This window comes from Daphnia pulex, chromosome 10, assembly GCF_021134715.1.
Source record: "Daphnia pulex isolate KAP4 chromosome 10, ASM2113471v1".
NCBI lineage: Eukaryota > Metazoa > Arthropoda > Branchiopoda > Diplostraca > Daphniidae > Daphnia > Daphnia pulex.
The window spans coordinates 4,361,415-4,384,936 of NC_060026.1; the positions used below are offsets into that span (position 1 = coordinate 4,361,415).

Genomic DNA, 23,522 nt, shown 5'->3' on the forward strand with positions numbered 1-23,522 from the left:
ACTAAGGGCATAAATTTTTTTTAAATGTTATTAATTAATCTTAATAATAGGCCTACCTTTCTAACGGAATATTATTATTATTCTATAACTATTCTATAGCTCTGCCTTTATAAAACTATACCAATACTACTATACCAACTAGAATACCCTTAACATTCCCTTCGGGTACCTTGCGGCGTACGTACGCTGCCTACAGTGACAAGCTTACACATGTAGTGGAAACTGGAATTTAAACCTAAGGTGAAAAAGTTGTAGTCGCCACCGCCAGATGTCACTAGCTGTAAAACAATTATTTTAGCAGTTTTTCATTAATTATGGAAAAACTGATTAAGTAAATGAAATTATTTTTTCCTGGTCGCACCGCATATTTTTTGTCTAATTTTTAAGACCAAAAAGTCCGAAATCTGTCTTGAAACACCCGAGCTATGGTGCGGGACATACATACATACAGACAAAGTGACATGGTTTTTATTTTTCTGCGTATGCAATTATTAGCTTCGCCCTTCGGGCTCGCAATTATGGAACGAAAATTCAATCTATTACAACATGATTGGGCATGAATTGGGTTGTGTAAACAGCTAAAACGACCGTATGAATTAAATATGAAACCACAGTGCATCAGGAGTGGTGTTAATGTGTCATTTCTACAAAATTTGACGTGTGGAAATTTGTATCCCTTAAGGCCTTAACTTGATCTTAAACGAATATATATCTATGAAAAGCTATAAGAACTTAAAAGCCTATAGATAAGGAAAATTCGTTGGTCACGCGCTAGGACTTGATAAATGGACACCGACGTGATGGGGTGTTACGTAATTAGTACGTGATACCATGGGTATGGAGAGATGGTTGCCAATTGCCATGTTAAATTTCCCATATGGGGATTAGACGGGAAGCTACTTTTTTACTTGCGACATTTTACTTCTGGCGGGTCAATTAACCGAATCGGCAGGTCATGCCCTCATATCGTTTTGTGAGGCATGTTTTATCAACAAGCGTACCACTGCTTGCGCCTTTTTAGACGTTAAAGCGCTTTTGAAGCTGCCTGGCACCCCGCAATTCTTGCGGCTCTTGCCCGGCGCGACTGTCCGACTTACTTGGTCAAACTTGTGTCTTTCTTCCTATCGAACCGACTGGCGCTCCTCACCCATAATGATTCCTCAACCAGCTTTACTATTAATTTAGGCTGCCGGCTCCTATGGTGAGTCCCATGAGTCAAACGAGCACTTCCTCTTTTATTGCAACTTATTCAGCCAGCCTGGACTCAGCTTCTCCGCAGCGTGTAATGAATGTGCGGTACCCAGGCCTCCCTCACTTGACATCATCCCTACGCACCGGATCGTTTGGACAGCAATGGTGCGATACATCTCTGCTACTAAGAGACTCAGGAGGACTTAGCTCGGCCACATTTATCTTGTATTTCTGTTGCATGGATCTCACCTTGATACTGTGGCCCTATGTATGGTACGCCGTGTCGGCAGGAGATCGACCGCACCATGTGATGACGGATGAAACTTTTCCCAGCTTCGGCTGTCGTGAGGCCAGTGACCTTATTGCTGTATGGACTTTTCCTACTCTGCATCCGTTTCCCTGTCGTCAGACCTGGTTTGTTTCGACCTCGCCTTTTGCGACGGATGAGATTCCACCGGTTTCTGATCCTGCTCAAGGTTTGTTATCTTATGATATCATGACTTCATGAGAAATCATATGAGGGTAAGAGAATTTTGAAACTTCCTTATCTCATGGGGGTGCTTGTGAGTTCTCATTACATGAGAAATCATATGAGGATATGCGAATTTATTCATTCATCCTCCTTAAATGAGTTATGGTTTATGATAAATCATATGAGGGTAACAGATTCTGGCAACTTACTTATCTCAAGTGAACGTTTGCGAGTCCTCATTACATGCATACTAGGATATGCGAATTTTTTTCATTCAGCCTCCTCACATGAGTTTTGGTTGATGAGAAATCATTTGAGGATAAGAGATTTTTATATCCTCGCTCTACATGAGAAAGCATAACATTTTCTTAACGTGTATGAAAAATTAGTTAGTCATCAGTATTTCAGTACATATTATGAAAAATTATGACCACAGCTTTTTTGGATCTGCTAAGATTCGATCCTCTTTTACTCAAACCTTTTTTTTTAATAATGAAAAAAATATGCAAAAAAACTTGTAAACATTGCACATCAATCAATTCGCCTCACAATTCTGCGTCGATTGATGTACAAACATATGAAATCAAAGAAAATAAAAATTTATTCACAATTTTCTGTTCGGAATTTGCGTAAGCTGTCTGAAATTCTCATTTTGGCCTGTTTTTCTATTTTCATTGATATTTAAGAAAATTTTTAAAAATAACAAGAAACCCTTGTATAATATTGTAGATCTTTCAATTCTCTATCGATTGATATAATTAGTTAAGGGATCTTTCTAGTTTAAACTTTAAAAATTCCTTACCCTGTAAAATTTTTTACTAACTGAGTAACTGACATCAAAGAGTCAAAATTTTCAGCCGTAAGCAAAATTGAGAAATTTCAAAAAAAAAATTTCAAAAGAAAAATTGACAAATTCAGTAATCAGTAATTTCCCCATTTTCAATGGGATTCACTTTCATTTCATATTAGGGCGTTTAAATGAACTTGACTTGTTATATTTACAAGGAAAAGCAAAGGATTTGCATTATAGCTTTACTTTTCTGTCACCCTGGAGAGTATGATTACCAATTCTTTACACTGTGTTCTATAAAATAAACAGTAGATTACACAATGGTATTGTCTTCATGAAAAGCACAAATTGCCCTTGAAATGAGCTGCTGTACAAAACAATGATCAAATTTTCATATTACCGTAAGAAAATGGCTGATACGCACGAAGAATTAGGATCCTGGCCCTGTGATAGGTAAAGTTTTTACTCATGCAGGTGCACGTTTGTTAACAAACCTGAAGACTCGGAATGCGCCCTGTGTGAACCCACTATACGTAAGGTTTTTTTATTTTAAGTTAATCTTACTAAATATATATGGAATTTTACTGTTTTTTTCTTAGTTGTAATCCAGGATAATTTAACGCACCCCGAGAGTCCCGACTGGGACAACATTGATTATGAAGGGGTTGGTGAGGATGGGCAAAGCGAGGATGATCAAGACGAAGTTGGAGACCAAACCGAAAAGGATGAGCCTAAAATAGAGAAAGCAACAGCGGCAACGGAAATTCCAGACAAACAGTGTGAGACAAGCGTTGCAGGTCCTAGCAATTGGAAAAAGAGGCAAACTAGAAAGAGAGATAGGAAGAATGCGAAGAAGCCCAGAGCTGAACCATCTTCTTCATCTGATGAAGTCAATACCACCTTGTATGTATGTATGTATGTATATTAAAATTTCTATACCGCATTTTCTCATATACTAAAATACGTTCAAATGACGGTTATACAAGGGGAGCTATGAATCAGTGACGTGCAGTTAAAGCAGGATATGACAAAGTAAAAAGGTGTGTCTTGAGGAGTTTCTTGAATTCAAGTCTGATGTTTGTGGAGCGAATCACCGGTGGCAGTTTGTTCCAGTGGTGCGGGGCGAAAGTTGTGAAAGACCTCTTCTGGTAGGTCGGTTTAGGTGTGGTGCTCTTCTTCTTCCTCCTTCTCGTGGTTGAAGACATAACTCCAAGGCTTCTGGCCCCGTTGCGAATGCCGGAATGGTCAGGGACGTGGAGTTGAATGCACTTCCGTAGGTAGACTGGTGCAGTTCCTTGCAGGCAGTCGAAGACGAGGAGTAGGATCTTGAAGAGGACCCTGAATTTAATGGGGAGCCAATGCAGGAGGAATCTTGATACCTCTGTGGATATTGCGCCACGGTAGATAAGACGGGCAGCAGAGTCCTGTACTGATTGGAGTGGTCTCAGTTTCATCTGTGGAAGGCCGGCTAACAAGGAATTGGCATAGTCCAGGTGTGTGATGACAAGGGAGTGAACGAGGAACTTAGTGGCTTCGGTTGTCAGGTGACCTCTTATCTTGCCCAACCGATAGAGATTGAAGTTGGCGGCCCTCACAATGGCGGAAATCTGTCGATCCATTGTCAGGTCAGAGCTAAGCTGAACGCCTAGGACTCTGGCTGATGTTAAAGGTTCGAGGAGGTTAACACCGACACGTAGGGGAAGCGAGATTAGCCTGTTGGCGAGTTCAGAGGGAGCGAAGTAGAGAAATTCGCTCTTTTGTGGGTTAAGTTTGACCCAGTTGTATTAAAACCAGTCGATTAAGTCGCCAGCACACATTGACAAGATCCTGAGTGCGTCGAATTGGTCGAGACAGTCTCGTGAGAATCCAAATTCGAGGTAAATAGCAGTGTCGTCCGAGTACTGCTCGATGCTAACGCCGTACAGTACCTTTGGCAGATAAATTTAAGGAGAAATGCGACTCGAGCAGTGGTAAGAATTTGATTTTACTTTTATCATTTGAAGAGAAAGAAGAAGATAAGATAAGAATTTAGCATTTGTTCAGTTTTACCTAATTGGATTTTTGATTACCGTAAGGAAATGGCTGATAAGAACGAAGAATTAGGATCCTGGCCCTGTGATAGGTAAAGTCAAATAGTAATATTTATTTCCTTTAGTTATTAACTTATTTTTTACTCATGCAGGTGCACGTTTCTTGACAAACCCGAAAACTCGGAATGTGCTGTTTGTGATCCAATCACTCGTAAGGTTTTTTATTGTAAGTTAATCCTACTAAATATATATTTCTTTTTTCTTTCTTTTTCTTAGTTCCTATGGAGGACAATTTGACGCACCCAGAAAGTCCAGACTATGACAAGATCATTAATGACTATCTAGCGGATGGTGAGGATGGGTCAAGTGAGGATGATGAAGTTGGAGCAAAAAAGGATGAGCAAAAAATTCAGAAAAATTCTCAAATTGGAAACCAAAAACGATCAGAATAATGAAAACAGAAGATGGATCGTGGGCCTGTGAAAGGTATGGTTTGGTTTTGTTTACTTTTTAATTTGTTTTCTCTAAAATATTAATTCTAATAACAAATTTTTTTGTTCGTGCAGGTGCTCTTTTGTAAATAAGTCAACCGACTCTAAATGCACCATGTGTGAGGAATCCGTAGGTAAGACTCCAACCAATTTAATCTTTTTTAAATTTTACTTTAATTATTGAAGTAATATTTGCAGAGCTCTTGGATGACAAGTCTATTGATGTTTATGCCTACCATTACTGTGACGAGGCTTATGACGAATGTAACGACCACTATGATGTAGGAGAGGGCGACGATGAAGGAGATGAAAATGTGAAGCAAGATCAAGGAGGAGTAGGAGGAAAAGAGGAAAAGGAGGATAATAAGACCAAGGAGAAAGCAGATGAGCAAGACGAAGAAATTGCAGGGCCAAGTCAAGCACAAGAAGAACTGAAATTACCAGACATGGCAGAACCCAGCAAAGAAAGAAAGAAATTTCTTCGTAAAAAGGAACTGAAGAAATCGGCTAAGGGAGCCAAAACAGCTACAACCCTGGACGAAGAAATAAATGGGAAACAAACCCGAAAACTCGGAATGTGCTGTTTGTGATCCAATCACTCGTAAGGTTTTTTATTGTAAGTTAATCTTACTAAATATATATATATTTCTTCTTTATTTTTCTTAGTTCTTATGGAGGACTTCTTCTGCTAGTCATTCATTCTAAGAATTCTGAAATCTGAATTTAGAATTTGTTCAATTTGTTCTTATTTGATTTTTGATTACCGTAAGGAAATGGCTGAAATGGGTGAAAAGCGAGAAGAATAGGAAGCCTGGCCCTGTGAAAGGTAAAGTAAAATAGTTAAATTAATTTCTTTTAGTTATTAACTTATTTTTTACTCATGCAGGTGCACTTTTCTTAACAAGACCGAAAACAAGGAATGTGCTGTTTGTCATCCAATGCATCGTAAGGTTTTTTATTGTAAGTTAATCTTATTAAACATATATTTATTTTTCTTTATTTTTCTTAGTTGTTCTGGAGGATAATTTGACTCACTCAGAAAGTCCAGATTATGAAAAGATTATCAATGACTATCTAGCGGATGGTGAGGAGGATGGGTCAAGTGAGGGTGATGAAGAGGTAGCTGGAGCCAAAAAGGATGAGCCTCAAGAGAAAACAACATCGGCAAATGAAAAGCAAGAAAAGGATGAGACCAATACTGCCGGCACAAGCAATTGGAAAAAGAGGAAGATTAGAAAGAGAGAGAGGGAACAAGCAAAGAAGGCCAGAGCCGAGTCATCTTCCTCCTCTTCTGATGACTTTGTTAACACTACTTTGGCGGACCAGTTCAATGAGAAATGTGACTCCAGCAGTGGTAAGAATTTGTTTCTACTTTTATCTCAACAATTCCTAATTATCCCTAATTTTTAATTATAGATGACAGCGAGTAAAATCATCTGCTACTGCTACTGCTACTGAGCTGAGGACTTCTAACTTTTTCATTTTTTCTATTTGTGTCTGTAGTCTTGTCTTTCTTTTTCCAATAAAATTTCTTTCTTTTTCCAATAAAATTGTCAAACTCAATTATTATATCTCTATGCTTAAAAAGATGTGCAAGTGGGCTAAGTCATGTTGATAAGAAAAATAGGCTTTCCTTAACGACCTTAACGAATAAGACCAAGGAGAAAGCAGATGAGCAAGACGAAGAAATTGCAGGGCCAAGTCAAGCACAAGAAGAATTGAAATTACCAGACATGGCAGAACCCAGCAAAGGAAGAAAGAAATTTCTTCGTAAAAAGGAACTGAAGAAATCGGCTAAGGGAGCCAAAACAGTTACAACCCTGGACGAAGAAATAAATGGGAAACAAACCCGAAAACTCGGAATGTGCTGTTTGTGATCCAATCACTCGTAAGGTTTTTTATTGTAAGTTAATCTTACTAAATATATATTTCTTTTTTCTTTCTTTTTCTTAGTTCTTATGGAGGACAATTTGACGCACCCAGAAAGTCCAGACTATGACAAGATCATTAATGACTATCTAGCGGATGGTGAGGATGGGTCAAGTGAGGATGATGAAGTTGGAGCAAAAAAGGATGAGCCAAAAATAGAGAACACAACAGCGGCAAAAGAAAAACCAGACCAACAAAATGACAAGACCAGTGTTGCAGGCCCAAGCAATTAGAAAGGAAGTAAAAAGGAACTGAAGAAATCGGCTAAGGGAGCCAAAACAGCTACAACCCTGGACGAAGAAATAAATGGGAAACAAACCCGAAAACTCGGAATGTGTTTGTGATCCAATCACTCGTAAGGTTTTTTAATGTAAGTTAATCTTACTAAATATATATATTTATTTTTTCTTTCTTTTTCTTAGTTCTTATGGAGGATAATTTGAAGCACCCAGAAAGTCCAGACTATGATAAAATCATTAATGAGTATCTAGCGGATGGTGAGGATGGGTCAAGTGAGGGAGATGAAGAGGAAGCTGGAGCAAAAAAGGATGAGCCTCAAGAGAAAACAACAGCGGCAAAAGAAATGCAACAAAAGGATGAGACCAATACTGCAGGCCCAAGCAATTGGAAAAAGAGGAAGACTAGAAAGAGAGAGAGGGAACAAGCGAAGAAGGCCAGAGCTGAGTTATCTTCCTCTTCTGATGAATTTGTCAATACTACTTTGGCTGACGAGTTCAAGGAGAAATGCGACTCGAGCAGTGGTAAGAATTTAATTTTATATTTATCTCAACAATTCCTAATTAGCCCTAATTTTAAATTATAGATGACAGCGAGTAAAATCATTTGGGCATGAGCTCAGGACTACCCACTTATTCCTTTTTTTAACTTTTCGAAGCGAGTGTCTGTAGTCCCTTTTGTCTTTTTTTTTCAAATAAAATTCTCAAACTAAATTATTTTGTCTGAGAAAGAGAAAAGTGCGACCTTCCATGGCGCAGGCATAGTCAGTTGTAAGTTCTAACCTTTTGTGGATTAAAGAGAGGGGTGTTGGAAATAGGGGGGTGAGAGAGGGTTGCGAAACTTTGCGAGTACGGCATTGCAACATAAATAATTTTGCCGCGAAACAGAGTTTTGCCCCACAGCGCCATTAGCGACACAGCGGGTGTATTGGGAAACGGAGGGGGGGCTGCTGAAGGTTTGCCTTGGTGGAACCGCAAAAGGCGCTGACAAAAGACGATTCGAACATAATCGATTCCTAAAGTTAGTTTTCAATATCATGTCGCAGAACCACTGTCGTTTTATTCGCTGCATTTTTTTGCGAAATTTTTGAGAGGAGGAGCTAAACGACGTAACATACATTCACTGTTTTTAACATCACATATAATCTTGTCCATCATATGATATTTTTCTTCAGTGTTTCCGCAAATAGAATCAATCATTAATTTAACATTTTCATGTTTTTCACAAACACATACGTTGTGGGATCCTGAAGCTCCAACTTCTATGACGTTCACAGGTCGAAGAGCGAAACATTTTGATATCCCGCATGACTTCATACATAGTTTTTTCACACAGTATTCTTTATACTTGTAATATAATTCGTCAATGTTTATGAGGAGCAGTTGTTTTTTCACTTTCACCTTTTTTTCACCGGGATTTTCCCGAATGGAGACAAAATCATTCATCCCTGGCTGAACACGGGAATTTTCATCCGACAAATAAAAATCCTTCCCAATTTCTTCTTCTTCTGGAGATAATTTTCTCCCTTTTTTATTATCAGGAATCGCCAAAATACCCTTTTCTTTTTTTAGAATACGGGATCTTTTCACTTGGGAGATTGAAACGTAGAAAAAGTGTGAGGTTTGCTGTTGAGTCCATGATACAGGAGCTAATGTAAGTAGTGATAAAATTCCCTTGAAGTCTCAAATTTTCTTTAATTTATCACATCGTTGTTGTTATTCATACATTAGCACTTCACAGTCGTTAGGCAAAACAGAATTTGTTTTGTCATTAATCTTATTATCAAAAACTTCATCAACAATATTTGCGATAGGTTCGTGCAACTTGAGAAATGCTTCTTGTAGGGGAGACCGGGGCTATGTGGGACATTTTTTTTCTTTACGCTGCCATTTATATAAAAATTCAAATTCCGAAAAAAATTAAAGTATAGGGGTGATTCCCTGGCATTTATTTACATAATTTTTGGTAATTTTTTAAATTTTTTTCGTTGATTCGTTTAAGAGTTATGTGATGAAATGCCAACATGAAAAAATGCCGAAAAACAAAAAAATTTGGGTTAAATGGAACAGAGCCAGGGGTAAAATTGAACATCGTTTTTCTCTGCAACGGCTTAATTATATTTATTAAATAATGCACTGGTGAAAAGGAAATTCATTTCCCTTTCAGAAAAGCTGAATTTTTATTTATTTTATAAAGTAGAAGTGGAGATACTACCAAAAAAGTTTTCCGATCATTTTTCCTTTGTTTTTGTTGACAGGGGGCGTTTTTCTGGAAATAACGTTGATCTGGCAATACCTGTTTTACCCCGTTTTCCATGTCCCGTTTAACCCGAACCCAAACAACATTAAATAAACTAAATTATTAAATACTTAGGAACCCATTACAAAAACAAAATACACCAACTTAAACTAGAATAAAATTGCTATCAGATAGCTATTTGGGTTTTACAAAAATATTGATTTAAGTATCAATAAAATAAAAAACTAAACGTCTTAAATATTTTTTCAGATTAGAAACATGTATAGTTTACTTGTAATTTTTAACATTTATTCACTGAAACACTTGGTAATGGATTTTTCCTTATTATTTAGATTGCCATGTGTGACGAGGTATTGGTGGAAAATGCTATAATCCAATTATTCGACCTCTCCAACTATTCTGATAGTTTGCAAACCGAGGCAAAAGAGAACGCTATCTTTCGAAGTTGGTAATTTAAAACATAATTTATACTTTCTGTAAAATTTTCCCGTATACTTGCTTATGTGATGTATTTTTATGTTTTACAGACAAGCATCTAATGCCAGAATGATCGGTCAAATTTCCCAATGTGAATTTGCTGCCACAAAATCCTTGAGGTGCTGTGAAATGAACACTGCAGAGCATTAGCACTATATGATGACCTTTACAACCAGATCGAAGAAGGAATTGTGTCAGCTCAAAAAGACATTGAAGCAACCAAGAAGTAGTTGCAAGAAGCAAGACAGATTCGTAGGAATAAAATCGAATATGATGCTTTGGCTGCCATTATTCAAACACAGCCTGATCGAAAGAGCACCCAAGAGAAATTATCTCTATTGCGACAGGTACTGGAAGCCTCAGAATGTGAATGTCAGAAATTGGAAGCTAGATTAAAACAAAGACGCAAACAATTTCACTTACTCATTTCAACTATCCAAGGATTACAGCATCTTCTCAACGATGATGAAGCATCCTAATTGTTTTTTTGTATGCATCCATATTCTCTATTTTTAATAATGCTAACAAATACAAATCATTTGAAACACAAAAAAATCTATGTATGAATAAACTATCCAAACGATACATATCCAACAAGGAATCCAATACAATATACAATACAATAATACAATACAATAATACAACACCAGCAGTTCTTCTTGAGAGGTCGAATAGATGGATTACAGCACTTTCCACCAATACCTCGTCAAACATGACAATCTTAATAATAAGGAAAAATCAATTACCAAGTGTTTCAGTGGGAAAATTTTAGTATTTTATATTCCATCAACGAAATTGGCCAAGCTTGAACAATCGACGACAACTCACTAACAACTATTTCTTGGATGTCAATAGATGTTAAGGGGTAAACAAACAGGTTTTGTTGCTTGCAATATTTTTTTCCAATCAGATATACATCTCCAATATGATCCCGAATAATATTGTGGATTAGAATTACAGTATGATCGCATAGAATTGCGCAATTATTAGGAACTTTTGTAGTCGCGCTCCATTTCCCCCATGAAAACCTTTCCTATTGGGATTCGACAATGATAATGAACTTTTATGGGACTGGTCAGGGCTGAAATGAACATTCATTTCTATTTCGTGTAAGTGTCGAACTAATTGTTTCAATGGCTTTTCGCTGTGTCTCAGTAGATGCTTCATGGTTTGGAGTTTGTTTTCAAAAGGAAAGGCGCTAAACCTGTCAATATTTCCATAAAGAAGGATAAGGTAGGTGGATAAGGTAGGTGGATAAGGTTGTGAACATTGTAAGTGATAAAAGCTTTCTTAAAAATCATATTATACTTTCGGACATATGCGCGTAAAAGTCCTCTTGCATACTCCGAAAAAAGAATGCATTTAACTGGGTGTACTAAAAGTTTGATTGCTACGTGTAATAAGAGAAAATGTTGCAATCCAATACCCATTCAGAAAGACTCCGTCTCACAGCTTCTTCATGAGAAACATCAATGTTCTCATCATTAAAATTGACAAGCCAATCATTTAAGTCTGGGATGGATGGATGATTCACTAACAGATTTGTGATAGGAATCATCGTTCTCCAAAAGTTCCTCCCAGTCATGATTTTCATCGTTCATGAAATGTTGGTAATCGGTGGTATAACCTGAAGCACCTGAAGCCTTACTGTCATCATCAAGAAAATTGGGATGGCCTGGGAAAAAACATAAATGAATAAGGATTGTGATTCATAATGTCTACTGTGTTACCATTAAACTCATTGCTCATTGATGTTGTACCAACACTTGCTAGAGGAAGATGTAAGTGTTCATCAGTGTTGATATTCTTGCTTGATGTAGTTTCACTATTGACAACTTCAGCTGCGAGTACATTTTCATCACCTAACATTAAACAGAAATTTATTAGGATGTCAATATACACCACATTATTATTCTATAGAAGTAGTATTACCAATCAACTCTATCCTCAATGCTGGTGTAACACTTGTTGGTGATGGAGGCAAGTCATTGCTGATGTTCACAGTCCCGTCAGTTGCCTCACAATGAGTTCCAACATCATCTGTTAGTAAATTCTGACTTCCTATAATGAAAGTCATAAAGTTAATGAAGATTACAACACACCTCAGCCGTGGAGTAACATTCAACATTGCATTTACTAAACATGGTTTACTAGAACGGAGTTTTCAATCAAATTTACTTACAAAGCAATCCATCAATGTATTTGTTTGTGTATTCTTTTTTACGTCTTAGTGTTTAACGGTTTCCCACTTCTATTTTCTTGGTCCTAACAGCATTAGGGTCATCCTGTTTTCCATCAGCCATCAGAACTAAAAAGCACACCTTTCCCCCTTTTTAGATTTCTTTTACTTTTTTCCATTCTCTTCTTCCCTCCCTTTCCCTCTTTCAACTTTCTCACCAGAATGAACAAAATTAGAGGAACATTGAGCTTCCTCAGCTATACCTTCCGTCAATTTAAAATAAAAATATAAAGAGCAATTTGCCTGCTCAAGAAATTAACAAGCGTGACTGTATACCAGCAAACTAATACTTAATGATGGGAATTTCGATTATTAAAGATTAACTGTAGACACATAAAGTGGCTTTAAAAGATCCAAAACATGTTTGTGTTGCTCCAGCTCAAAATCAGAAAGTCTAAATTTTTCCATCGAGTTATCACCCGACTGGCCGACGCGATTTAAAAACATTGTCACGGCAAACTGCAAATCGGGAAATCTCTGAAGCATCGAATAAGATGAATTCCATCTAGTTTTAACGTCAAGTAGCCCCACGGCTTTAACTCTTTGAAGCGACTGCGTGCTGCTTGTTTGGAATACACTATTGATACCTAAACCTCCGTCGGATAAAGACGAGTTTTCATTTTGTCCACTAGGTCGACCTTTCTCGCCTGGAGGATTAGTTTTCCTGGTCGTCGCTGGCGGAGTGGCCGTTGACAACAAGAATATTTTAGTTTAAGACAAGAGTCATTATACCTTACGCTCTTGCGAACTGGTTGTGCTAAAGCAGAGGCCGTTAACGGCTAGCCCGGTCTTTTTCCATTCGCTGATGTTGTAACCGTTACTGGCGAAACAATTTGTACAGGAGTCACAGGTGGAGAAGGATCCGACTCACGAAATGAAGCCGAATAACATACTTTTACGCATTCTTTGAATTGCTTTCTTTGCTGGGGAGAAGCACGAACGAACTTGCATACTTCCCTAACGCGATCGACGATAGAGGAAGGGTCAAAGTTGTCATCGCTGTCATCCTCCTGTTCCTTGCCACAGTTAAAGTAAAAAACATCCGTCTCTCGTTCCTCATCTTCCTCAATTGAAACAAGGTCATCTCTTGCATCATATCCAAGAATTTTTAATCCTGCCACGGCTAAGTTAAAAACGTGACCGGTGCATCCAAGTAAATTGTCGCCTGATTTGAATGTAGATACATGCTTTTCTATTTCTCGTGCCATTGTTTTGTTGTTTGAGGCGTTATCGCCCATGATACAAAACAGCTTGTCTTTAATAGCAAATTCTTCTAAGCTTTTTAACAAATAACTAGCAATATTTAACCCAGAATGAGCTCCGTTGACCTCTACAACATCAAGAAGAATTTAATTGAGATCAAAGTCATTGTAAATCCAGTGAGCTGTGATAGCAAGAATGGTCTTTGCGTTAGGGGACGTCCACAAGTCGCAAGTTAAGTTAATAGAAGAGACAGACTCAAGCAGCGCTTTAATCTTACCCCTTGAAAGCCAGAATTGTTGTAGCACAAAATCACTAAAGGAATCTGCTTTTACTAGCAAAGTAGCAAAGACTCTGCATGAGGTTGGCATAAATGCAACAAATCAAAAAATGAATCAGACTCAACGATTTTAAAACTTAAATTTTTAGTCAAAATAAGTTTAGCGATCGCCTCTTTCAAGAATTTCCTGTTAAGACCCTAAAAGCCCCAAAAGAATAAATTTATTACGAAGATGCAGAACTGGATTTTACAGAAACTACCTAGAATAGCGAAAGGCCGTGTATTATAATCTCGTCTCTAACGGCTTGCACGGAGTCATGCTTAGAAATAACATGGCGTTGAAGAGATTTTGTCCCATTTCTCAAATGATGCTTACAAACTTTTCCACACTGTATACCCGTGTCCAAGATAACGCAGCACACATCACACGGAATTTTTTTTCTGTATCAGTCGATTTATCTACTAATGAACGATTTTAAACTCCAAAAAATGCCCGAACCCAACTGGGTTTTTTACATGCTGCAATAAGTTGCCCTGCCATCGTACTGAGTAACTGAGCTTTAAATGAAATTAAAATTGTCCCTAACCCGCACTTTAGTTTATCTTTTTCGCATTTTGCCTTGAAATACAAAAATAAAACACCTCGGGTTCTTTCATTAAAATACGCCCTGTAGTATTCGAACTCAAAGGTAATGAAAAATAAAATTTTGCGCTTTTTTACGGATTGTCAAAAATCTTTATATTTACACCCAACCCGTCTTTAAACCCGCCAAAAACTACAACGGGTCGGACATCTATAAAAAAGTAGGCTGTAAATGACTCGCCTTTTTTAAATTTTATCTCGTTTGCGCAAACACACATAACCTGAATCAACGAACATAATTTTCAGTTGACGATTTAACGAAAAACAACATGAATCTCAAAAGGGCTTCGTTTCCACAATGAAGGACAAAACCAAAACAAGTAAATGATAAACAAAATACAATGTGTTCTGAAAAAGTTATAAAGAGCAATAAATGAGACCTAGGATCTTTCGCCAAAATCAATAAGGATGTTTTAATGGTATCATTAAAAATAATCAGACGATACAGAACAGAGCTTTCGAGACAAAAATTTTGAAAAAAGTACTTAACTGTACTTAATTACAGTTTGCGTTTTCTGACGGCCCTTAATAAACTACACGACTTATAACTTTTAATTTGCTTGAAAATTAAGCTAGTATTTTTACGACCGGAATTTTTTATTCTGGTAATTTCCAAGTTCCGCAGTCGATCGCCAAGGGCGATTCCCTCCCGTTTACAAAATTGAAGCATCCTTCGGTTCCCCCTCGACGTTCTTTCTCTTTCGGCCATTTCGTTTAGTCATTTTCGATCTCGTGACGCCATCAATGAAGTGCAACAAAGTTAAAATGTTTCCGTTCGTCGATTTTTACTAGATTAGTGAGTGTCATGAGCTGGATTCTAATGGCTTCATTTGGTCAAAGTGTTCACCAGCAGAAGCTATCAGTAATGCTTACCCTGTGAGAGGGGTTTGTACTTTTACTCGTGTTCTTGTTCATTCCCTCCGTTCGACGAAAGATGATTTTGGTCTCCAACATGTACGATAAAGTTTATCCAGTGTTCAGTTTCGGTAATGTGCTCAAATTTTACTTGAGAACGAAACTATCAATACGTTTTCGACATTTTGCCATCTTTGAACATTTACGCTGTGCACCTGTTTGTCGTCATTTCAATATGTTCAAATTTCGTTCCGGCAGATCGATTTCCACCCAAGATTCTCGACGACGATCGTGTGTGCAGTTTGTATGTTGCCCCACGTCAATCCATCGCGTCCCACTTGGGCCATACCTTTTCTTATGATTATCGATAATGAATGCAAGATTGTGAACTGAGTCGGAAGGAAAATTTTTTGCATCACCCATGGGGAGTGGTAGTGCGGCAGGCTTACGACTGGACTTGGATTAAACTATTACCGCGTCGGATATGGACTCATTGAACTTAATAATTCTCGGTCATCCATGACTTCATCTCGCCAACGCAGGAGGAGAGGGCAGAGAAGCTGCGCCTTTGGTCAGCATGATCCACGTCGAGTGAGAAAGTGACGTATTTTTTATCATCATCGGCGTGGTAGTGGTCAGTTGCCTTTTCGAGATTGAGTGAATGGGGCTGCTGAAAAGTTTAAATAAAATAGGTCCTAGTACAGAGCAAGCTGTTGAACACAAAGTTGAAGATGGACTTCAGCGGAGGAGATGCCGTTATTGCATACAGACTGTCGACGGCCAGATAAGTACGAAATGAACCAAGATAAAATGGTTCCGGAGAGGCAAAAAAGTGAGCTTATGCGGTTGATGAGGATAGAATGGTCAACCGTGTCAAAATCAGCACTTTGATCGAGGAGGGCCAGCATCGCGGCATTGCCGTTGTCAACTACCAGCAGAATATCAGCAACTTTAAGAAGTGCCGTTTTGGTGGAGTGGTTTGGTCGGTAAGCCGATTGAACTATGACATAAAGATTGTGTGTGGCAAAATGTGCTGTGAGCTGCTTACACAACACTCTCTCGACGAGCTTTGAAAAGAAAGTACAGGAAAATCGCGGGAAGATAGTTATTTAGGTCATCAGGGCAGAGTGAAGACTTTTTCAGGAGAGGAGTAATTAGAGAGTGATACACCACAATATGACTGGGACAACCTTAATTATGATGGAGAATTTGAGGACGATCAAGACGAGGACGATCAAGACGAGGATCAAGACGAACCAGAGAGAAAAGAAAAAGATGCAAAATCCAAAAAAGAAAATGTTGAAGAAGAAGCAAGAGCAGAAGAAAAATTAGTCGAAGAAAAAAGCAGAGCATGAAAAAAAGAAAGATTAAATATTGGATGAAAGGTTATGAAACCAGAGTCTTAACTGTAATGGGAATATGTGTTTGCTGTTTCAGCCTCTTCATGTCAGGCTTCCCACTCGCCAAGAAAAGATTCCATTCTGTTTCTTCATCAAACCGTTCTTCAGGCATATTGCAGGTTATGTTTCAACTTCTGCTATGGATTTTATCGTTGATTACTGGAGGCGTTTTCGTCTGGCTATGGGTGAACAACGGTCCCACTGAAACTCTGGCTCCAAACTTTCTAGCCGCCTGCAAACCTAACGGACTTGATCTGCTTTGCAGTCCCGACAGTCATCTCGATGGGAATCCGGTTGTTTGGGTCACATGTTCAACAATTCCTGAAATGTGGATCCCCGCCCTATCCAATGCCCTGCCCACACTAGCGGCAATTCAAGCTTACCTTATGTTTGCAACGTTACTGCAAATAATTTACTACTGTAAGTGGGAGGAGGAACTGAAAGTATTTATAGAAACCCAAATGGAATTCGGTATAGCGGGTACAGTCTTCACCTTGCTAATTGGATACTTTGACGTCATCTCAATTAATGTTGCGAATTTCGACCAAGAACTGGTTTCCGGCTACCATGATTTTTTATTAGTCGAAGAAAAAGCAGAGCATGAAAAAAAAGAAAGATGAAGAAAAGGATTCAGGAAATGTTCTGGGCTAAGCCATTGGAAAAAAAGCAGAACAGAAAAAGAGCATAAGAATGCAAAAAAGGAAAAAACTGAAACTACCAACGAGGTCAACACAACTCTGGCTACTACGATTCTAACTAATCATGTAGAAGAATTAGAAGATTCATAGAAGAATTTCTAAGAATCATTGTAGAAGTAGAAAAAAAAGTCAAATCGCAAAAAGGAGCGTGGAAGATCAAAAAGACCAAAAACTCAAACTTTGCTGAGGAATTAACGACTTTGACTTGTAATTTTAATTCAATTAATGTATTGAATACAAGTTTAGTTTGAAACACTACGTTGTGAGAGTAAGCGAAGGGAAAGATGTCGAGAGAGAGAGAGACATGTGTGGTTATGTATGAGAGAGAGAGAAAAGTGCGACCTTCCATGGCACAGGCATAGTCAGTTGTAAGTTCTATTCTTTTGTGAATTAAAGAGAGGGGTGTTGGAAATAGGGGGGTGAGAGAGGGTTGCGAAACTTTGCGAGTACGGCATTGCAACATAAATAATTTTGCCGCGAAACAGAGTTTTGCCCCACAGCGCCATTAGCGACACAGCGGGTGTATTGGGAAACGGAGGGGGGGGGGCTGCTGAAGGTTTGCCTTGGTGGAACCGCAAAAGGCGCTGACAAAAGACGATTCGAACATAATCGATTCCTAAAGTTAGTTTTCACTATCATGTCGCAGAACCACTGTCGTTTTATTCGCTGCATTTTTTTGCGAAATTTTTGAGAGGAGGAGCTAAACGACGTAACATACATTCACTGTTTTTAACATCACATATAATCTTGTCCATCATATGATATTTTTCTTCAGTGTTTCCGCAAATAGAATCAATCATTAATTTAACATTTTCATGTTTTTCACAAACACATACGTTGTGGGATCCTGAAGCTCCAACTTCTATGACGTTCACAGGTCGAAGAGCGAAACATTTTGATATCCCGCATGACTTCATACATAGTTTTTTCACACAGTATTCTTTATACTTGTAATATAATTCGTCAATGTTTATGAGGAGCAGTTGTTTTTTCACTTTCACCTTTTTTTCACCGGGATTTTCCCGAATGGAGACAAAATCATTCATCCCTGGCTGAACACGGGAATTTTCATCCGACAAATAAAAATCCTTCATAATTTCTTCTTCTTCTGGAGATAATTTTCTCCCTTTTTTATTATCAGGAATCGCCAAAATACCCTTTTCTTTTTTTAGAATACGGGATCTTTTCACTTGGGAGATTGAAACGTAGAAAAAGTGTGAGGTTTGCTGTTGAGTCCATGATACAGGAGCTAATGTAAGTAGTGATAAAATTCCCTTGAAGTCTCAAATTTTCTTTAATTTATCACATCGTTGTTGTTATTCATACATTAGCACTTCACAGTCGTTAGGCAAAACAGAATTTGTTTTGTCATTAATCGTATTATCAAAAACTTCATCAACAATATTTGCGATAGGTTCGTGCAACTTGAGAAATGCTTCTTGTAGGGGAGACCGGGGCTATGTGGGACATCTTTTTCTTTACGCTGCCATTTATATAAAAATTCAAATTCCGAAAAAATTAAAGTATAGGGGTGATTCCCTGGCATTTATTTACATAATTTTTGGTAATTTTTTAAATTTTTTTCGTTGATTCGTTTAAGAGTTATGTGATGAAATGCCAACATGAAAAAATGCCGAAAAACAAAAAAATTTGGGTTAAATGGAACAGAGCCAGGGGTAAAATTGAACATCGTTTTTCTCTGCAACGGCTTAATTATATTTATTAAATAATGCACTGGTGAAAAGGAAATTCATTTCCCTTTCAGAAAAGCTGAATTTTTATTTATTTTATAAAGTAGAAGTGGAGATACTACCAAAAAAGTTTTCCGATCATTTTTCCTTTGTTTTTGTTGACAGGGGGCGTTTTTCTGGAAATAACGTTGATCTGGCAATACCTGTTTTACCCCGTTTTCCATGTCCCGTTTAACCCGAACCCAAACAACATTAAATAAACTAAATTATTAAATACTTAGGAACCCATTACAAAAACAAAATACACCAACTTAAACTAGAATAAAATTGCTATCAGATAGCTATTTGGGTTTTACAAAAATATTGATTTAAGTATCAATAAAATAAAAAACTAAACGTCTTAAATATTTTTTCAGATTAGAAACATGTATAGTTTACTTGTAATTTTTAACATTTATTCACTGAAACACTTGGTAATGGATTTTTCCTTATTATTTAGATTGCCATGTGTGACGAGGTATTGGTGGAAAATGCTATAATCCAATTATTCGACCTCTCCAACTATTCTGATAGTTTGCAAACCGAGGCAAAAGAGAACGCTATCTTTCGAAGTTGGTAATTTAAAACATAATTTATACTTTCTGTAAAATTTTCCCGTATACTTGCTTATGTGATGTATTTTTATGTTTTACAGACAAGCATCTAATGCCAGAATGATCGGTCAAATTTCCCAATGTGAATTTGCTGCCACAAAATCCTTGAGGTGCTGTGAAATGAACACTGCAGAGCATTAGCACTATATGATGACCTTTACAACCAGATCGAAGAAGGAATTGTGTCAGCTCAAAAAGACATTGAAGCAACCAAGAAGTAGTTGCAAGAAGCAAGACAGATTCGTAGGAATAAAATCGAATATGATGCTTTGGCTGCCATTATTCAAACACAGCCTGATCGAAAGAGCACCCAAGAGAAATTATCTCTATTGCGACAGGTACTGGAAGCCTCAGAATGTGAATGTCAGAAATTGGAAGCTAGATTAAAACAAAGACGCAAACAATTTCACTTACTCATTTCAACTATCCAAGGATTACAGCAACTTCTCAACGATGATGAAGCATCCTAATTGTTTTTTTTGTATGCATCCATATTCTCTATTTTTAATAATGCTAACAAATACAAATCATTTGAAACACAAAAAAATCTATGTATGAATAAACTATCCAAACGATACATATCCAACAAGGAATGCCACAGAATCTTGCTTTAAATAACACCACCAGTTCTTCTTGAGAGGTCGAATAGATGGATTACAGCACTTTCCACCAATACCTCGTCAAACATGACAATCTAAATAATAAGGAAAAATCAATTACCAAGTGTTTCAGTGGAAAAATTTTAAGTAAACTATACATGTTTGGATCCTACATAATAATGTAATAATAATAATGTACGTATTTATATGGCGCCTTTCCATTATATGCTCAAAGCGCCTTCAGTTTCCAATTTAGATGTGATTGAACACACCACAGTATATTTAACGTCATATCCTTGAAAGCAATCAAGAATCCATATGTAAACAATGCCCATATGCCCTGTACAAAACATTTAATTAATATGACTTCCACTACTTCAATAGTGGAAAACTTACATGCTACGGATTACCTGAATGATGTAGTATTTTTCAATATTTTTCTTTGGTCGAAGTTGTTATCCAGTTAAGAGAAAAAACACTTTGAAAAAATACTTCCATAAGAGACAGTGTTAAAAAAGAGTGAGGTTTTCCCAATATGGCGGATTGCAGCGTTGTCGGACTACAAGAATCCTGCTATCCGCACGGTGCAAGAGGTCTATTGAATGTTTCTGTTGGATCAGGCACGCAGAAGAAAATATACAAAAAACGACCTCCGAGTAGATCAGCCACGATGGCCAATTATTTTTGGTCGATAATTCTTATTTTTCAAATTAATTTTTTCAAATTTTTATTTTATTATCTATTCGTTTGATTGCGAGCCCGAAGGACGAAGCTAATAACCGCATACGCAGAAAAAAAAAGCCATGTCACTTTGTATGTATGTATGTATGTGTGTATGTAACGCTCCATAACTCGTGTGTTTTACGACAGATTTCGGACAATTTGGTCTTAAAAATTACACAAAAAATATGCGGTGCGACCAGAACAAAAATAATTTCATTTACTTAATTAGTTTTCCCGTAATTAATGAACAACTGTTAAAATAATTGCTTAATGACTGGTGACATCTTGCGGTGGCGACTACAACTTTTTCACTTAATGACTGGTGACATCTTGCGGTGGCGACTACAACTTTTTCACCTTAGGTTTAAATTCCACTTTCCATTCTTAACGTGCTTGTCATTTACTTAACGTTTTAAGTTTAAAATAACGTGTTAAGTTTAAAATTAATTCTTTCTTGTCGAATATTTTTTATTGAAATATACCAAAAAGTATGTGAAGAAAAGTGTGAATTGTGAATAAGTCCGACTTAATCATAGGCCCTGAATTTGTCATTTAAGACAGTTTTCAACTGGCTTACGACTATCCCTTCGCGGCGAGCTGATAAGCTTGCTTTTCTATCTTATACCAATAATTCTAGGCTTGAATGAAGGATATAATAATGACAATAATAACTTAGGTAAGCACCTAATTAGAAAATTTAAAAAATATAAATTTAAAAAAATTTCGTGGCAATAGACAAACGCTTATAAAACGTAACGAAAGATGGAAGAAAAGCAAACTTAAAAGAAAGAAAGATATAATTGCGAGCCCGAAGGGCGAAGCTAATAATTGCATACGCAGAAAAATAAAAACCATGTCACTTTGTCTGTATGTATGTATGTCCCGCACCATAGCTCGGGTGTTTCAAGACAGATTTCGGACTTTTTGGTCTTAAAAATTAGACAAAAAATATGTGGTGCGACCAGGAAAAAATAATTTCATTTACTTAATGAGTTTTTCCATAATTAATGAAAAACTGCTAAAATAATTGTTTTACAGCTAGTGACATCTGGCGGTGGCGACTACAACTTTTTCACCTTAGGTTTAAAATCCAGTTTCCACTACATGTGTAAGCTTGTCATTTACTAAACGTGTTAAGTTTATAATGAATCCTTTTCGTCGAATATTTTTTATTGAAATATATTCGTAATGTATGGTTAAACATGAGTAAAATAATATTACGAATATATTCCGACCAAATAAATCCCCACCAGATGTCCATAGCATCGCCGTGATGGCGCAATCTTTGATGACCCAACCATGACGCAATAAGCAGATTTGTATTTAAGTTTTGCAGTTTTTAAACTAAAAGATGGTTATTTTTAAATTCAATTATTGAACTTTATTTGTTAAAATTGGAAAATATGAGTTGAGCAAACTAAACATAAATGACTTGCAAGGATATTGAACTGTGACGGAAAAATCCCCTTTTAAGACCAAAAAGTCTGTGAAGGAAAGTGTGAATTGTAAATAAGTCCGACTTAATCATAGGCCCTGAATTTGTCATTTAAGACAGTTTTCAACTGGCTTACGACTATCCCTTCGCGGCGAGCTGATAAGCTTGCTTTTCTATCTTATACCAATAATGCTAGGCTTGAATGAAGGATATAATAATGACAATAATAACTTAGGTAAGCACCTAATTAGAAAATTTAAAAAATATAAATTTAAAAAAATTTCGTGGCAATAGACAAACGCTTATAAAACGTAACGAAAGATGTCGGAGCATGTCGTATTGTCGTAGCAAAAGACAAAACTAAAACAATTACCAAGAAAAGAGAGGGACGCTAGGTTTTCGTGGCAATAGACAATCTGTTAATCTGTTGTTTATTGACAAGAAAACTATTTCGTGGTAATAGACAAGTTCGGGATGCTGAGTTGCACAACCGCAAAATTAGGATCGTGCGCCAACGAGTTTTTGTAACGTTGTGGGGATAGTAGAAAGCGGGTTTTTTATTATTTAAGCATAGAATTACTTATCTAATCTTAGAAATGTTCAGGATTATCGTTGTTTAGAACATTCTGCTTTTTATAGAGTAATTTGAAATGTATAATTCAGCTTAGTTTACCCATTAAAATTAAAGAAAGTCCAAGCCTGGGATGCTGTTTAGTCTTTTCTTGTGTGTTTAAGCTTGTCACTTGTCAGCAGATCTGTCAAAAAACACAAGAAAAGACTAAACAGCATCCCAGGCTTGGACTTTCTTTAATTTTAATGGGTAAACTAAGCTGAATTATACATTTCAAATTACTCTATAAAAAGCAGAATGTTCTAAACAACGATAATCCTGAACATTTCTAAGATTAGATAAGTAATTCTATGCTTAAATAATAAAAAACCCGCTTTCTACTATCCCCACAACGTTACAAAAACTCGTTGGCGCACGATCCTAATTTTGCGGTTGTGCAACTCAGCATCCCGAACTTGTCTATAGACTGTGAGGTCCCGTGAAATCTATTGCCATGCCGGTCCGACAGGGCAATAGCCATAGAGGGCTATTGCCCTGTCAGTGCTGAAACCCCCATCTAGTGACGGCTTTTGGTAGCCTGTTTGAATCCAAACGAATGCTAACTAGAATTCAGCTCACCCGCGTTAGCAAGGGGAAGGGATGTTTGCGATTTTTTTTCA

At 37.2% G+C, this 23,522-nt stretch overlaps 1 protein-coding gene and 2 long non-coding RNA genes across 5 annotated transcripts; 2 read left to right on the plus strand and 1 right to left on the minus strand.

Moving 5' to 3' along the window:
• Window positions 1-4,464: 4,464 nt before the first annotated feature.
• On the plus strand, window positions 4,465-7,252 carry LOC124204788. Of its 3 annotated transcripts, none has more exons than XM_046601994.1 (3): window positions 4,465-4,575; window positions 4,636-4,694; window positions 6,928-7,252. In XM_046601994.1, the coding sequence occupies exons 1-3, from the start codon at window positions 4,532-4,534 to the stop codon at window positions 7,134-7,136; spliced, it is 312 nt and encodes a 103-aa protein (XP_046457950.1). In that variant the 5' UTR covers window positions 4,465-4,531; the 3' UTR covers window positions 7,137-7,252. The 3 variants fall into 3 exon arrangements, 2 of the variants coding, with proteins under 2 accessions (XP_046457950.1, XP_046457951.1); XM_046601995.1 differs by lacking the exon at window positions 6,928-7,252 and adding an exon at window positions 4,760-4,954; XR_006879117.1 differs by lacking the exons at window positions 4,465-4,575; window positions 4,636-4,694 and adding an exon at window positions 6,479-6,862.
• A 12,129-nt stretch (window positions 7,253-19,381) lies between these two features.
• LOC124204131 lies at window positions 19,382-20,138 on the plus strand. Its single transcript, XR_006878758.1, has 2 exons — window positions 19,382-19,497; window positions 19,577-20,138. It is a non-coding gene; the product is annotated as an uncharacterized LOC124204131 (long non-coding RNA).
• LOC124204132 lies at window positions 19,923-20,650 on the minus strand. Its single transcript, XR_006878759.1, has 2 exons — window positions 20,545-20,650; window positions 19,923-20,229 (listed from the first exon to the last, which is right to left on the minus strand). It is a non-coding gene; the product is annotated as an uncharacterized LOC124204132 (long non-coding RNA).
• Between the last annotated feature and the right edge of the window lie 2,872 nt (window positions 20,651-23,522).

What these genes read in the sequence shown, in the direction of transcription:
- LOC124204788 (XM_046601994.1), top strand. Translation starts at nt 4,532, where the DNA reads ATGGCTGATAAGAACGAAGAATTAGGATCCTGGCCCTGTGATAG. An exon ending in GGATCCTGGCCCTGTGATAG is followed by an intron (nt 4,576 to 4,635) that starts GTAAAGTCAAAT and finishes TTACTCATGCAG; the next exon opens with GTGCACGTTTCTTGACAAAC. An exon ending in TGTTTGTGATCCAATCACTC is followed by an intron (nt 4,695 to 6,927) that starts GTAAGGTTTTTT and finishes TCTTTTTCTTAG; the next exon opens with TTCTTATGGAGGACAATTTG.